The sequence below is a fragment of the Cetorhinus maximus genome, chromosome 18, assembly GCF_964194155.1.
Source record: "Cetorhinus maximus chromosome 18, sCetMax3.hap1.1, whole genome shotgun sequence".
In the NCBI taxonomy this organism is placed as follows: Eukaryota; Metazoa; Chordata; class Chondrichthyes; order Lamniformes; family Cetorhinidae; genus Cetorhinus; species Cetorhinus maximus.
In genome coordinates, this window is record NC_135896.1 from 31,381,274 (window position 1) to 31,398,356 (window position 17,083).

The 17,083-nt window shown below is 43.8% G+C and overlaps 1 protein-coding gene across 2 annotated transcripts in view; it reads right to left on the reverse strand.

The window, feature by feature from the left end:
• Window positions 1-206: 206 nt before the first annotated feature.
• The window catches only part of mdga2a (MAM domain containing glycosylphosphatidylinositol anchor 2a), a 918,070-nt gene continuing 901,193 nt past the window's right edge, over window positions 207-17,083 (reverse strand). For both annotated transcript variants that reach the window (XM_078562337.1, XM_078562336.1), the window contains 2 exons: window positions 14,575-14,680; window positions 207-2,129 (listed from right to left, as the gene is read on the reverse strand). In XM_078562337.1, coding sequence (XP_078418463.1) covers window positions 2,038-2,129; window positions 14,575-14,680 — 198 coding nt within the window. In that variant the 3' untranslated portion in view covers window positions 207-2,037. The remainder of the gene's footprint in view (window positions 2,130-14,574; window positions 14,681-17,083) is intronic.

Genomic DNA, 17,083 nt, shown 5'->3' on the forward strand with positions numbered 1-17,083 from the left:
CAACACAAGAATAGTTTTTGAGAAAGAATTCAGAGAAATCCACATCAAATGCAACATACCAGAGCTGAGGGTGGCTGTGGCAATCAGCAAACAAATTCAGAATATCTAACATGAATTTGCAAGTTTGGGGCTTGGTAGAATCTCATTAAATCTGCTTTAACTAAAATCTCCCATACGAGCAATCAGACATGCAATAAGTCACACCATACCTGAAAAGAGGTTTATTGAACATGAATGAAAAATCATCTCTGCAGCCATATTGTGTTGAATATGGACAAATTTTCTATGGAATTTAAAATAAAAGTTCAAGCCTCATCATCGTTTATAACATCTTGTGCTTTTTATATCAATACTCAGGAATCACACAAATGCTCCAATGCAGTTTTGTTTATAATTCTAATCCAAATTCTTGCATATAGGTTTTTTTTGTCAATACTTGGGATTTCAGAGTGTACAATTATGCAGTCTTTAGATTAAAAAGTATTTTTTGAATTAATTTAAAAGATCAAATAATTTAAACAAAAAGGATCACAGAATTTTAAAACCAGCAGGATGAGGGTAGTAGTCAAGAACAATTTGAGACCACTTGACTAAGGTCTGATGTGTTTTCATGTGACTTGAGTGTGACTTTGTCCTTTTCTTCTTGAGCTCCAAAGGCAACATTATGTTTTCCACCCCCATTAAAGTAAGAAAATAAGATGTAACAATCGGCACAGATTTGGATAATGGGGCAGAGGCGTGTAGCCTTCTTGCAGTCTTCAGTCAAGACTTCAATCCCAAAGAAAACTCCGTGCTTGCAAGCTTAAAAATCGCAGGGTTATTCAGCACAGTTTGTCTTGTCACTATGGTGCTTTTGCACAGGTTGCCTATTTTTCAATCTGAATGGAGATTACTGTGAATAAGTACAATCCATCATCTGTTTGCTACTCTCTGCACTGTGCACATCTCCAGAGACCTTTGCTCAGTCATCGTATTTGCACTCAATAACTGTACAAAGTGATGCTCCCAATTTATGCCTCATTGGAAGCTAATTTTCCACAGGATCGCAGGCAGCTCCCACCTTGATAGCTTTAATGAATGCCTTGTCCAAGGACTTCGATAGTAACTCGAGTCGCTCTGCTTGGAGGAACGATGCAGTGATTGTTTACTTTCCTTGCCTGTTAATTGTGGGAATCGGCTGCAACATATATACAAAAGGTTCCACACACTCCATTATTAGCAGTGCAAAGTGTTTTGTATTTAAATGATTCCGGCAATTCTTCTCTACTTTTTTTTCAAATTGAAGGCACTTGGTTTTATGGCATGTCATGAACAGAAGGTGGTTTAGTTTCCTCACTTCAGACAGATGACCGGTTGTGTTATCATGGCCACAAGCAACTCCTATATAGCCCAGTACTATTTGAGCCCAGTTCACATACAGTGGGCAGAAATGCATGCAGAGACACCAAACATGTAATAAAGCACAGCAAAGTTAACAGTGAAGAGGCAGGAAAGGAATAAAACGTTTGCTACAGACAGTTGTGAGATCAGGTATTCACAGCAGAATAGACAGCCGAGGACAAGGACCTGCAGTTATTTAATGCTTTGCTGAAAACTCTGAAGGAGAGTAATTGTCAGCACTTCCTTTACCCTGTTTCCAGTCAGAAATCCTTTTGTTGGCCAGCCATTATGTCTCCTGGTGACAAGCATCTCCATTCATCCGTAATAAAACCAGCCAGATCTTTGTGCTTTGACAAGATTTCTAAAGCTCTTTCAGAGTCCATCTAGATGCAGTTGTGTTATCAAATCCCTCTAAAGCAACAAAAAAAGCTCCTCTCTTTCTTGGGTTGACCACTTTATACATATACATTTTTTTTTTGTTTTTGTTTAAATCTGGCATCCTTCACACTCCCATGATGCCTTTCACCACCACATGTACTGTTTGAATCTGCAATCAGCTGATGAATCTTTGGTAATTATTTTCGAAGGTCCATGGATAAAGACTCATTCTTTGTGCAATGCCTGATGAATCTTTTCACAGCCTCTGCCATAATAAGGTCACCTTCGATGGCTTAGCATAGCAATGACAAGAGTGACTGGAAACAGCCATATATGTATTAATACGGAGACTTCACCGCCAGTTTTGACATCTAGTTTAAGAAAAAGTGCATATTAGTACATTTGTTTAAAATGACAAATCGGTTCTGAATAATGCTACTTCTATTATTACATTGAAGCAATAGAGATTGTGGGTGGAAAGTCTTATTAAACATTTATAAACTTGGAATATGCTAGAGATACAGACTTAGTAGCACTGGGCAGATTTTCACCTTGCCTTTTTAGGTAGTGAAGATTGTCTGCATAAAATGCGGAGAGGAAATTTGTGTGAGGGGAATCACGTACCTAAACAGCTCACCTAGTTTTGTTTCTGCTCTGCTGCTACTTGTGCTTGTGTTACAAAAACAAAAATCTACTTCATTTTGTTCCACTATCAATATTCCTGTGCTGATAATCAAAGGGAAAAGCACTGCAACTAAGGCCAATTATTTTGGTTATATATGTGATTTCTCTCCTTTGTTTTAGAACTGTTGAGATATGCACAAAGTGTGGCATTTGTGGAAAGGGGAGAAGGAAGGAAAGAAGGACAGATGGGCGGAAGGAGAGGAGGAAGGAAGGAGAGAGGGAAAAATGTCAGCAGAGAAGGGAGGAAGCAGAGGAAGGAAGGAAGGATGGAGAGAAGGAAGCAGAAGGGAGGGAGGAAGTAGAGACAGAAGGAATGAAGAGGAGAAAGAAGGAAGGAAGGAGAGAAAGAGGGGGAGAAGGAAGGAGGCAGAGAAGTAGAAAGGAAAAAAGGAAGGAGGGAAGATAGAAAAATAGAAAGAAGGAACTTGCATTTATGGTTCATGAGCTTTGGGTTTCCCAAAATGCTTTACAGGCAATGAATTATTTTTCACGGTTATAATTCAGGAAATGCAGCAGCCAGTCCATGCACAGCAAGGGCCTACAAACATCAATGAATTCAATGACCGTACCTTCAGGGGGGTTTTTTGGATGATGAGTTCATACATGAGAGTGGAAAATTGACTTTTCATGGTATGATTAGAGAGTATTACACAGCCAATTAAAACCCTTGTTCAAACTAACTGAATCAAGTTGTCTTTCAATCTAAACCCTCAAAACTCAGATTATGTCATTAAGGAAAAACAGTATGAAATTTTGATCCACCACTCAGATATTTTGGGTGAAATATCTAGAGAAATGTAATGAAATTCAAGGATTAATTTCCTTTTTATTAAGTGTATTTTTCATAAAGTTAAACCATGTGATGGGTTCCATAACTTATATTCCTGATGCACCGGATGGTTTTGGTTACCGCTTTGTGAATTGTGACAACTGCATTTTAATCCAAGTGTAAGAGGCCAGTCAAAGTGGCTCTCATTCTTACGTGGATCAAACCCTAACATGGTAATGAAATTATTGTGACTGTCAAAGCACAGTAGCTCTGTAATGCTCATCATATAAAGCTAACTTTCTCAATTTGTTTTTTTTTATGCTGTGAGGCAGGTATCACAAATATAACCTTTTGAAAATATATAATGCAGAAAATGCTGGCAAACATAAACTATGCAGAAAATAGAGTTATTGCACTTACAATCAGCATCGGCAGAAAAAAACAACTACTTTTGCAGATTATAGAAAAGCAGCTCCTCCATTCACTCTCACCTTTCAAATCACTGAACAAACATGAGCTTGGTCCTCAGTTTATTTCCTGATGCTCTCGATTGTGTTGCAGCCCTCCAGCCCCTTATCACTCACTGGTTACTCCATATGGGAAGGTAGGTTGTTAAAATGCCCATTTGTGAAATGTTGAATAACTCCCTGAAGGAATTTGGCTTACCAGGCCTGGATTTGATGGGCTCCGCTGGGTGTGGGAGGTGGACTTGGAAGTGCGTGATCCACTTACTCCCGCCCCCATCTTATCATGCGAATCAAACGGGTCCTGGCCAATTTGCGGCCACCCAGTAGGAAGGCAGCTAATTAGCTCCCTGAAGAGTATGCTCTGCGTCCAACCATTTAGGGTAGGATGTCCGGCAAGAGACGGGCCAGGATATGAACCAGAAGTTGGGTGTTGCCACCCAATAAAAGGAATGCCGGCATTGGTTTGGTGGCAACTTAAGGAGAGGTCCCCATGTAAAATCTTTACTGCAAGACGACAGTTAAGAAGACTGAATCCATTGAAGTATTGCAGCAGCAGCAGGTGAGGGCATATTTTTTCCATTTGGTTCTCATCCAGGACCCTTGCCAAAGAGGAAAGATCTTGCCCCATTTCCCTTCTGAATAAGAAGTGTTCGGAAAAGAGTCTATTCTATCCTTTAGCTCCATCTCTCCATGTAGACTGAAAGCCAAGCTACCCCTTTACAAAGGTCTCACATTTGAAAGTTCACCGCATCTTTCATCTGCCAAGCATAATGGAGGGAGGACAAATGGAGGGGCCCAGACAAAGGGCAGTCCCACAGTTCCATGATGACTCCCTATGAGTCCTCCTCCAGGCTGTGATTGATCACCGGGAAGTCGTCATGCCAAGTGATGGCAAGAGGAGACCTCCCCACCAGACCGAAGGGGGCTAGACAGAGGTCATAGAGGAGGTCAGGACCTGGTTTCCATACTGTAAGAGGCTGAATGGCTTCTTACGATCGGCAAGAGTGATTTTGCTGATGGGCCTATATGGGAGTGTGTGAGATTGTGATACATGTCAAATGTGGGACTGTCTAGTGTCTGGGTCATGTGCAGAAGATGGCATGAAGCAGACATGCCACACTGTATGGCACTGGGGATTCTTGGATGAGTGGAGATGGTGGGCGGGGGTAGAGGTGGTAAGGGTTTGAATCACAAGACCTGTTAGTTTGCAAGGATCTTAGCGAAGTGGTGGCTGCCGATAAGGGACATGTTAGGAACACAAATAGCAGTGTGGTCTTTCCACACAAGATTCACAACAATGTTCCTTTTCCTTTGCAGGACAAGAGGGCACATAATGCCCGTGAGAGGTCACGGACTGGAGAAGCAGCACCAAACCTGGCCAATTGACTCCTCTGAAGGAGGAGGTCTTGCAGATAGCGGCCGGCCAATAGTGCCAGATCACTGGATGTGGAGGCTGGAGGATGGGCCCGGGTTGGTGTGATTCCAAGAGCCCATGGCTTTCTCCTGGAAAGATTATGCTGAAGGGAGTGGGGGAAATTGGGGAATGGGGCAGGGAGGGAGCATGGATGGGTTAGACGTTGGCAGCTTGCGGCATTTTGGGAGGAATATGCGTCTTAGATTTGAAGCGACTGAGGTTTAAACCCTGGTTAACGGTGTGTGTGTGTGTGTGTGCGTGTGTTTAGGAAGTGTCTCTCTAAGTAATCTCAAATGATGATGGTGCCTTTCATAATTCTTCTTTGTTTCTCCCACAGGTGAAACTTCTGCAACTGCAGCTGTTAGACCCGAAGGATCAACTTTAATCTCTGAGGAGGAGGGAGGTTCAGAAGCTGCACCATCTCATCACTGTGCAGCACCTAGCAGCAATGCAGATACACACACCTCGAGGAGGGTACACGTGAATCGGCTGAAAGGGCTGCACATATTAGTGTGAGCGCATCACAGTCGCAGGACCAGCTGGCAGAGACTGAGATGGTGCAGGCCTCAGGCACTGAGAGGAATGCTGGAGGTGACTTAGACTCTGGGCCCCAGGCTAATGATGAGCTTCTGGAGTCGTCCATCAGGCGGCAGGTGCTGAACATACAGCACAAGGTATGTGAAGAGGTGGCAGAGCTTCCAGAGGGGTTGCACACACTGATACAGACAGAGGATGAGCGCTGCCATCACCTGCTCTTCAGAATGTGTGGCATCCTCCGATGAGAAACTGGCACCTGTCATGGAGAGCCAAACCCAGCGGCTCACTGAGGGGTTACCGTGTGCACGTTCTGATCTGCATTCCATCGCCTTGTATCTGTGCTCAGGTGCCCAGAGCCAGGGCGAGAGCAGGACGAGGCACCTTGAGTCGCAGTCAGGTCCTGGCTCCTCTCAGGAAAGCAGGGAGTGCCAAATGGACCTCAGGATGGCACAATGGCAGCTCCTGTCCAATCAGGGCATGGGTCTCAGGGTGCTCCTGATGGGGACAGCCTCTGCTCCACCCCTTTGCCATTGACATCAATGCCTCAGAATGCCATGACAACAGATGAGACTCCTGCCACTGAACAGGAGGCCCCCAGCACGCAGTGGACCTCACGGCCTCAGACAACCAGAGGACACCTGCTGAGTCATCCCAGGTAAAGGGGCATAAGGGTCAGCTGCCTGTCTTCAGCACCGATGGCAGCAGGGGACAGGAGCACCAGGTCATGGCATGTGGGAGAGAATTAAGAAAACACATTCGTTACACATGGGTTCACAGGATAAATGTATGGCCTTTTTTGTTTGGATATATGCTCCTTCGGTTCTGTATTAAATGATGGTGTTGTGTGTACTGGCTGCTCTGACTTCATTTGCATTTCATGTGTGTGGTGTCCTGGTTTGGATTTGGATTGACTGACTGCTATTCAAGGGACTTTGTGCTCATGTCAGCCCCTTTGAATGACTTCATATTATGCCTCACCATTAGCACATCCACAGAGAAAGCCCTGGTATCGATGAGTGGGAGAAACCAAGAAAAGATGAGTGAGGCAAAGATGTTTTCATATGTGGAAATTCCACATTCCTAGTTAAATTGTCGCATTATAAGAGCCTCCCTCATCTCTCTGCCATCCAAAGCCTGTTGCAAACTGGGTTCCACTGCTGGCTCCTCCCCCTCCTCATCCTCAGACTTGCTGCCAGGGTGCGGCTCACTCCATTCGATCATCCTCTGCCAGGGCTTCCACTCTGTGGAGCGTCAGGTTGTGTTATGCACAGCAGACCATGACGATTCATGAGAAACAAGCCAGAGAATATTGCAGAGAGTTGACTGTACAGTCCAAGCATTGAGATCCCGTTTTGAGCAGATCAATAGTCTGCTTGATGATCACCTTGGTAAATGTGTGGTTCTCATAGTCTCACATCTCAACCTCCATCCATAGATTTCTCACTGGGGTCATGAGCCATCTCTTCAGTGGTATGCCTTGTCTCCAAGAAGCCAACCATCCAAAGGCTCTGGAGGGTAGACCATACTTGACAACTGGGAATGCCTAAGGATTGATGAGTCATGGCCAATCCCAGGATGGCAGGCACACGGTTGAATAATCTTCTGATGAACTGGTCACCAGGCTCGGTGCAGCCGTATTGTGCAGCAAAATTTGGGGAGGGTTGTGGCAATAAAACTGGATGAACTATTTATGAAACCTCATAAGGAAACAAGCAGGCTTCATCAGTGGGAATGAAAAGTCTGGATCTACTGACATACATATAGATTTCCATGGCCAGAACTTTAGGTTTGGGCTGCAGACGCTCGCCCAACACACCCAAGCGTAATATGACGCGCGGTGATGTCGAGCATGCGTCCCGACGTCAGCGTGCACTTGCGCGATATTTCATTCGGCGGGTGCGTGCCGGAGTCGGCTGCATGCCAGCCAATAACTGAAAGACCTATTAAGACCACTAACTTGAAATTTACACTGCCCGTCCAACCTAATGGTTGGTGGGCAGGCAAAAAGGCCAAGCGGCCTTTACATTTTTTTGGAAACCTCATCCACAAGCGGGATGAGGTTTCCTAAAGCTAATTCACTTTAAATAAAGACTTAATTTAGGAATGAAAAACATGTCCCATCTTATTGACACAGTCATATAAGGGGACATATAAGGGCAGCTCCGTGCCTCAGGGAGTTTGAAGCGATCTTTTGTGCGTATACGCAAACTGCGCGCCAGGCCCGTTCTCCCTCCTGCCCCCGCCTGCACAGGTAGCGCTTGATTCACGCAGGGCGGGCCTTAATTCGCCCACGCCCACGAAATCGCGGAGAGGAGCCGATCGCTGGCTGGCTTCACAACTGCCCCCGCCCCCTCCCACCAATCCCGCCCGACAAGGGAAATATTCTGGCCCATGTGTTTACATTGCAGTCTTTCCTAAAATTTCATATTATATTCCTCATTCTGTTTACGTGACAGTTTTACAAATCTGTACATCTAAATGCCTATTATAAAACTGCGAACCAGTAAATAATATCAAAGAATGTAATTTAATCTAGCCCACTCTATCGTAATGATTATTGATTGCGTAAATTGTGCAAAAAAAACATGTAGTAACTCTTGCAGGAACACATTGTATTACAACATGTGAGCCATATTACACATTACAATGTGCATTTCTTCTAGCACATATCCTGTGAAAAATGTACAATAAATATCATAATATTTTCCTTCTCTTGTAAAATCAATCTGTTATTATAAATGTAGAATTTTAGTTCATACCAATGCACAATATTCATTTTTGAAAGTTAATTGTTGGGGGCGGGTGCACCAAGAAATGAAGTGGGCAGCGTGAAATTGCAGTCAATTGCCTGGTTAACAAGCTCAATTGCTCTTTAATTAGTTTTTTTAATAAAATGGCAGGTGGGCTTCTGATTTCAGTGCCCTTGTGTCTTCTTTATTATTGGAGACTGGTGCGATGACATTGGACGTTGTCATGCCAATTTTTTCATCAGCACGGTTGGGGGGAGGGGAAGCAGAACGCCCGATTTGCGAATGTAAAATTCAGTCCGTGGAATAGTTAGAGCGCAGAAGGAGGCCATTTGGCCTGTCGTGTAATCCAAATTTAGAACTTGGGTGCTAGGATTATGGAGATAACATCTCAGAGGCACTGGCTAAATTTTTACCTTTAGCATTTGGGCTGAACTGTCCTCAATTTAATTTCAAGGTTTGCATCTCCTTGAAGCACTTTAGATAATAAACTGACTTGTAACCGAATAGCAGAGCAAGGTTAATTAAAAGTTGGGAACATCAGTTCTTCTGTAACTTAGTGAATATCCTGAAGGCAAACTCATCTCTAATTCACCACGACAATACTCTATCCTTTACCAGGAAAATTCTCTCTCAAGTGTTCTATACTCCATACCTGCTGGTGGAAAATCTCTCTGGGGGAGGGGGTGTGTGGAGAGAGGCACAGCTTTTATCCTCTTTGCCCAGACCACTCTAGGTTATAATCCGGAGTGACACCATGGTTCACTGTTGTTTGTTGTTTTCCTTTATAGCATTCTAAAAACATATGGCTCACAAAGGAAATGTAGGCATCAGAGTCAGCCTGGTATGAAGTTTACCAAATGCCTTGTAGTTAATAACCAGCTGGGTATGCAGTGCTGCCAGTCAGTAATGACGGCAGTCAGGCATTATAACTTAATTTAACGGGCAGTAAAATTTTAACATTGATAAATTAACAGCAGCAATTATGTCAATTATTGGGAGATGAATACAATTAATTTTAACCAGGCTGCAATTCTTGAATCATTACATCGCGTACTTACTTTGATTTTTTTTCTAATCACACTGAGGCCAGGGTTATATTTAACATGATCAATGCAATGAAAAGCATTTTGATATGAATACTGAAACCATGATACCTCCCTGGGCATTAATACGGCAGGGTTACATGCTTTCAGTACCTGCAAGGAGCCCCGGTATTGAGAAACAAGAAAGGCTTGTGTTTATATGAGAACTTTTACATTCTCGGAATGTCTCAAGCACTCCCGGTCAATTAATTGCTTTTTAAGTGTAAATAACTTCTATTTTGTAAAGAAATGTGGGAGTTAGTTTATGCACAGTAAAGTCTCATAAAAAGAAAATGAATGAACAACTAAATTATCTACTTTGTTAGTGTTGGTTGAGGAATGAATGTTGTTCTGAACACTGGGAAAACGTCTTGCTCTTCTTTAAAGGAAGTGCTAGAGGATTTTTTACATCAATATGAACAAATAGCTGCTCTCAGCTCAACTTCTCATCTGAAATATGGCACCTCTGGCACTGCAGCACTCCATCAAACTGCACAGAATCCATGACTTTGACATAGAGGAGGGTACACTGCAATCGAGCCAAGGGGCAGAATTTAATGCTTGTGATGGTGGGCCTGTCCACCAGCTGGAGAGTCAGTGGCAACCCCACCATGGCCATTCCGCACATACTCCCTCCCACCCCCCGGCCCGGTTTATTGCCAATCAGGCACTCATCTGGTCGGCGTTGGGGTCCTTGGTATGGTCAGGGTGATATCTGGCTTCCGAGAGCTGCCAGCCTATCAGGGCGCAGTAACTCTGCAGTGCCAGCAGTGCTACTGAGAGTGGTGGCCACTCAGAGTCGACTTGCAACTAATCAACACCCTTTTCTTCTATAGGTCATTTGGCGGTGCAGGAGGCCCAGGCTGCGGAATCACCGCTAGAACCTGGAGTGAAGGTAGGTAAGGCAGGCTCCCCAGGGCCGGTCAGGGTGACCCTGGCAATGGGGGAAGGGGGTTTTAGTTTTAAGGGTAGGCGGGGTTTTTCACCAGTGGATGCCCCATGCCTCTGATGGGTCTCTTCTTTGGTCATGGGCTGCCCAAGTAGAAGGGATTTGTCCCACCAGGCCACAGGCATACCTGCCAGGGTTTATTTGGTGGATTGCTCACATAGTGTGGCTGTTGCCCCCAGCTGGTTGGATACCAGCGGCAGCAGGAATTGGCTTCTGGAGGAGAAGGCCATCCTCAACTCTTCCCCGGCCCACAACTTCCAGTCCAATGAAATGGGAGCCCCTGCCTCTCAGCCCACCTCCAGGAAGAAAATTAAATTCCGCCCAAGATGACCTGGGAAAATGTTGTCAATTCTCAGAAAACTGTTTTCATGATACCAGCTTACTTTGCAGTACATTACCATACTGTATAATGCTGAGCACATATGAATCACTCTGACTACAGAAGTGAATTACTTTGAATACACATGTGCAATCATTTATGTAAAGGACAAATTGCAGTTTGATGACTGAGACAGGGAAGACACCATCCAGTTAAGGGACAGTTGTTTGGTCATACAGAACTTGAATGCAAAGAGACATGTTGCTGAAGCTTTTCGTCTTGCATTCTTCACGACAAATGCAAGAATGCCAAATTTCAAACAATCACAACAATTTATACAATAGGAGAAAAGGGTGTTGATGAGTTGCAAGTCAACTCTGATTGGCCAAGGCATTGCCATGGAGAAAACAATGGGGAACTGTAGGCTCCCAATCAACAACTATCTTCATATGGTGCAGGTGAATGTTTGAATGTGTGCCTGGTTATTGTTAGAATGCACACTGCTCTGGGAGACACATAGGACTGAATTTTCGCTCCCAAGTCGGGAAAATTCCCAACTCCGCAAAAATGATGCTGGAAAAAGTATCCCGAATGGACTGCTTTTCATTCTGGTGGCGGGGGGTGCTGCTAATGGGACTCAGGCTCGCCGCCCCCTGAAAGAATTCAGAGGCTGCTGCAGGGGCTGCCTGTTGTGATAGAGGGCTGTTTAGAAGGCTTGCCTCGGTACTCTGGGACTTGATACCAGAGAAACATAGAAACATAAAAATAGGCGCAGGAGTAGGTCATTCGGCCCTTCAAGCCAGCTCTGCCATTCAATATGATCATGGTTGATCTACTTCAATGCCAAACTCCTGTTCCTTACCCCTTGACGCCTTTAGAGTCTAGAAATCTATCATTTCCTTCTTAAATATATTCAGTGACTTGGCCTCCACAGCCTTCTGTGGTAGAGAATTCCACAGGTTCACCACCCTCTGAGTGAAGAAATTTCTCCTTATCTCAGTCATAAATGGCCTACCCCGTATCCTCAGACTGTGGACCCTTGTTCTAGAACCCCAGCCAGATGAAACGCCACCCCTGCATCCAGTCTGTCCAGCCCTGTCAGAACTTTACGCATTTCAACAAGATCCGCTCTCATTCTTCTAAACTCTAGTCGACCAAATCTCTCCTCATACAACAATCCTGCCATCCCAGGAATCAGTCTGGTGAACCTTCGTTGCACTCTGTCTCTGGCAAGTATATCCTTTCTTAGGTAAGGAGACCAAAACTGCATGCAATATTTCAGGTCTCACCAAGGACAGCTACAGTAAGACATCCTTGCTTCTGTACTCAAATCCTCTTGCAATGAAGGCCAACATACCACTTGCCTTCCTAACTGCTTGCTGCACCTGCATGCTTGCTTTCAGTAACTGGTGTACAAGGGCACCCAGGTCTCTTTATATATCAACATTTCCCAATCTATCACCATTTAAATAATATCCTGCCATTCTGCTTTTCCTATCAAAGTGGATAACTCACACTTATCCATGTTATACCGCATCTGCCATGTATTTGCCCACTCACTCATCTTGTCTAGATTGCCTTGAAGCCTCTTAATATCCTCCTCACCACTTACATTCCCACCTAGTTTTGTGTTGTCAGCAAACTTGGAAATATTACATTTGGTTCCTTCATCCAAATCATTGATATATATTGTGAATAGCTGGGGCCCAAGCACTTATCCTACTAGTCACCGCCTGCCACTCCATAAAAGACCCATTCATTCCTACTCTGTTTCCTGTCTGTTAACCAATACTCAATCTGTACCAATATATTACCCCCAATCCCATGTGCTTTAATTTTATACACTAACTTCTTATGTGGGACTTTATCAAAAGCTTTCTGAAAATCCAAATGCACCACATCCACTGGTTCTCCCATATCTATTCTGCCAGTTATGTCCTCAAAAAACTCCAGTCGATTTTTCAAATATGATTTCCCTTTCAGAAATCCATCTGTAAATAAACATAAACCCAAAAACTATCCTCTAACCCTCACCCCTCAAACCTCCTCACCCTCCACACAATCCCCATGTCCCATCCATGCCAATTCATGACACCTCATGTCCACCACCCATATCCCATGATCCCTTATAATCTTCATGCCAAGCTATGCCCTTCTACCCATCCCCATGACCCTTTATAGCTCCTGTGACAACTTAGTGTCAACTCATGCTAGCACATGCCCCAACCTACCACCCTTTGCCCCTACACTGCCCATGCCACTCACCCCGTATCCTCCACGGGCAGATCTCAGTAGCCATGGTGAGATGAAATCAAATAAAGTTCATTAATTTTTGAAAAAAAAAATGCGTTCACAAAAATCCACTCAATACATTTAAATTCCTTCATGCACTTTCTCCCTTATAAAAGCAAACATTTGTATTCATAGTCCCACATTAAAAACTTCACAACCGTTTGGAGCTGTTAATCAAATCATGAACTTGCAGGACCCCACTGTGATAACGAAAGGCTGTGGAATCAGTCATGCAGTACAAATCCTATAATGAAAGCCCTCAGGCTGTTGTCAGTAGAAAGCTGGCGATATGGCAAGCACTGATTTTTTTTCAACTGCAGGCTGTTTTCTTTTCCAAAAATCTAAAGAGCTTGGGGATTTAAATTCCTTGACAGTTCCACTGAAGATCTCCACTTTTTATGCACATTTGTGTCTAATTTTAACAATCCCAAAGAGCACCTGACCTCTCCCAAGGGCACTTTACCTCTCCCAAAGGGGTACCTGGACCTTTTCTTTGTGTGTAGGTGTTAATAATTTTATCTTTTCTTAAGTAACTTCCAGTACAATAGTGTGGAATAAACTAACCTTTCCTTTTTTAAGTAAAAAGCGTCCATGGAGGGAGAAACAGAGTTAACATTTTGAGTTCAATGTAAGGCTTGAGTATTGATCAAAAAAGAGTTATGTCGAAGCTTTTCGTCTTGCACTCATCAGCACACTTTGCAAGAATACCCATACATGGGGAAAACAACAATTTATACTGTATGAGAAGAGAGTGCTGATTGGTTGGAAAGTGGACCCTGATTGGAAGAGGTGTTGCCATGGAGAATGCACCAATTGATGGTGACTGACAGTTAATTGCCAACCATTGTATGAAATTTAAACGAGGCAGCTTGACCCTGATTGGTCAAGGCATTGTCCTGAGGAATGAGTCAATGAATGGCTGTCACTTATTTTGTTTTGCTGAAAGAGGTGCAATGTGTGCACATGTTCTTTCTGTCTGCAAAGAACAGGGCCCTGTGTAGTAATCTATGCAGCTTCCAGTACATGCAAATGTGCCAAACTGCGGCCCGAATAACAATCTTAAATTGATTGTCAGCGTAATTCTTAGCACACTGCGGATTATTTAGCAAATGTTGTCCAGTCACGGAATTATATCTAATGTTGGATATTGTGAATTTTGCAAGCATGGGCTGCTTGGGTATGCTCTGCACCTTGCCCTTGAGACTTCTTTGGAACACCTCACCTTCAAAATGTATTAGGCCTGCACCAAATAATGGACTGTTCTGAAGAGTTATATGAACTTTAAACTTTACCTCTGTTTCTCTCTCCATAGATACTGCCAGACCTGCTGAGTTTTTCTAGCACTTTCAGGTTTTGTTTCAGGTCTCTAGCATCCGCAGTATTTTGCTTTCATATAAAGATGATTGAATTACGATAATTCGGGTTCAAATAAATGCCCTAAAAATGGAAAAGTGCTCACCAGTTACTTTATTGCCTATTTACTCATCCACTGACCTAGTCACTTTGATTGTGGATATTAATGTGCAGATTTTATTTCCAAATATTTTACTTACTGTTGACAGGCTGGTCTACTTTCCTGCACTTGCCTTCCATTACAGTTACATCATCGATTGCGATGTCCCCTTCTATACTGGGCCCCCGAATGCCTTCAAATATCAGCTGTACAACAACAAACAGAAAACTTAGTGCTGCAATGGATACGTGTGAAGTAATTGAATATTCTGGTGAACAGGTTAAAGGGAAAACTGGAAATGAACATTCAAGACAGTGTTTAATGTCACATTTCGTTTGTGTACATTCTTTAAACCTTCAAAATATCATCAGAAATCATTGTCCTCTCTTTTTAATTCCTACCATTTTAGCCCTATTTTCGGTGTAACGGATGCCCCAAACAAGAAGTTACCTTTGCAAGAGCCATGCTTTGGAGTTAGGGATACAACTTTGTTACTTTGACTCTCTGGCTTGCACTGCTGTAAGCACTGTTCTCCGTTGGGAGCAGGGGGCTATCACCTTGTACATCCTCATTAAAGTCAGGAATGACAGTAATGAAGAATAGCACATGATCCCTTTCATAACCTAGTAACACCAAGCTTTCCAAAACTGGACACTTGGTTCATTCTATCTGACCTGAGGTGCCCAAGTTTCCATTTCTGTTGAGCACCCATTACTAAACCCCATTGATCTTTATTTAACATACTTCTAATCTTATCAGACTCATTTCAGAACAGTAATGAAGTGGACTTGCATCCACATGAATTGGACTCACATTTAAACTTTTGGCTTAAACTGCCCAAAGCTACATAGAATCCCAAAGCCCTCTCATCGATCAGAAATGGATTTGAACACTGTTCCAGAAATAATTTCCCAAGGAGCAGTATAGTACCTTGAAATATTTTTGATTTGATAAATCTGGGCTACACAGTCATTCCAATTCAGTATGGACCCAAGTTCAATTCACCCATTCCTTATTTGGTCTGTATTGTACGATATTCTTGCATTTGAATTCAGAACTGTGACTGGCTGAGTAAAAAGAGATGAAAGAACTACATTTATATAGTGTCTTTCACTTCCTCAAGATGCCGCAAAGTGCCTCACACCCAATGAATTACTTCTGAATTTTAGTTACTGCCATTTTGTGAGCAAATGCAGCAACCAGTTTGCACAAAGTAAGGCCTCACAAACAGCAGTGAGATGAATGACCAGTTAATGTGTTTTTTGGTGGTGATTGTTCTCCAGGAATCGTTCCCGGCTTCTTTGATTGTTTGTGTCTACCTGAACAGGCAGACAGTACCTTGGTTTCATGCCCCACCTGAAAGGTAGAGTTTCCAACTGTGCGGAATTCTCTAAGCACTACACTGAAGCGTCAACATAGATCCAGGTGTTCAAGTTCTGCAGTAGGTGTTTGAACCCTCGATCTGCATATTTTGTTGGAAATAAAAACTCCAGTGTGCTGCCATGTTAAATCACAACTTAATTGGTTGGTTGAGGGCCATAATCCTGAGCATTGGTTGTCTGGAGGCCACCCTTACAAATCTGTCAAAAAACAACTTCATTATTTCTGTGTGTTTTTTAAAAAATAATCTCTATCACTGACTATATTTCTTCTTATAGGCCTGAATTTGTGAACTCTGAGCTGAGGCCAGCAGGCAGGTAATAGCAGAGCAGCAAGATTGTGATAGCCATGGGTGAGGGGCAGGAGAGCCATACTAATAGAATAGAATTCTGAAATATAGCCATAGAAAAGAATATATCCCGAATGAAAAAGAACAGTTCGGACCAGTACTTTTATTTCCCAGTTTGCACTGTTTTTTTAGTTCTGGGTTAGTCAGTGTGTCGAAAGGCCATGGTAAATGCTGAGGAAGAAAGGTATTGTTGCTGTAAATGATGGCACAGCTGTCACAGGTACAGTGCAGTGCCCAACTTTGCCACATCCTTGCAATTGGAAACTCCCCGGATAAATGTGCAAAATACAATGGCTAGAATTTTCCAGTCCCAAGAGCGGTGAGTTTAAAGGCAGGTGGGGGCGGGGGCGGGGATGGTGACAATGCGGCAGGAGCTGGAAAATCAGTTTCATGATGTCGGGAATGTGCACTCCTGCCCGCCATGGTGGGTCGCCATTCCCAACAGAGGCCGGCATGAAGGCATTTTGCATCACATTAATGGATATCTCACTGGTCCGGAACACGTCTGTCATGACATGGAAGAAGGCCTGGGTCAGTTTGCAGAGATCGGAAGATGGAGGCCTCCAGCAACCATGGACCCACCACGTGCAGCAATGGGTAGATGGAGCATCTACCACTAGATCCTCTCACTGCAGGAGCTTCCAGGAGGTGGATCTTCTCGCTGCAGGTGGATGGCTGCATGAGATACTGTTGGGCAGCAATGGTCCGTGCTGGGGGTGTGGATTAGACAGGGATCAGAAGACTGAAGAGGTGGGGCAGGTTTGGAAGCATAAAAGGGAGGGATGGGAATGGGTGAGGTGGTATGGAGCAGGAGGATGGGAAGGCCCTTGGTGGAGGGTGGGTGGTGGAGTGGGGTGTGCGGTGGGGGATGTTTGTGCGG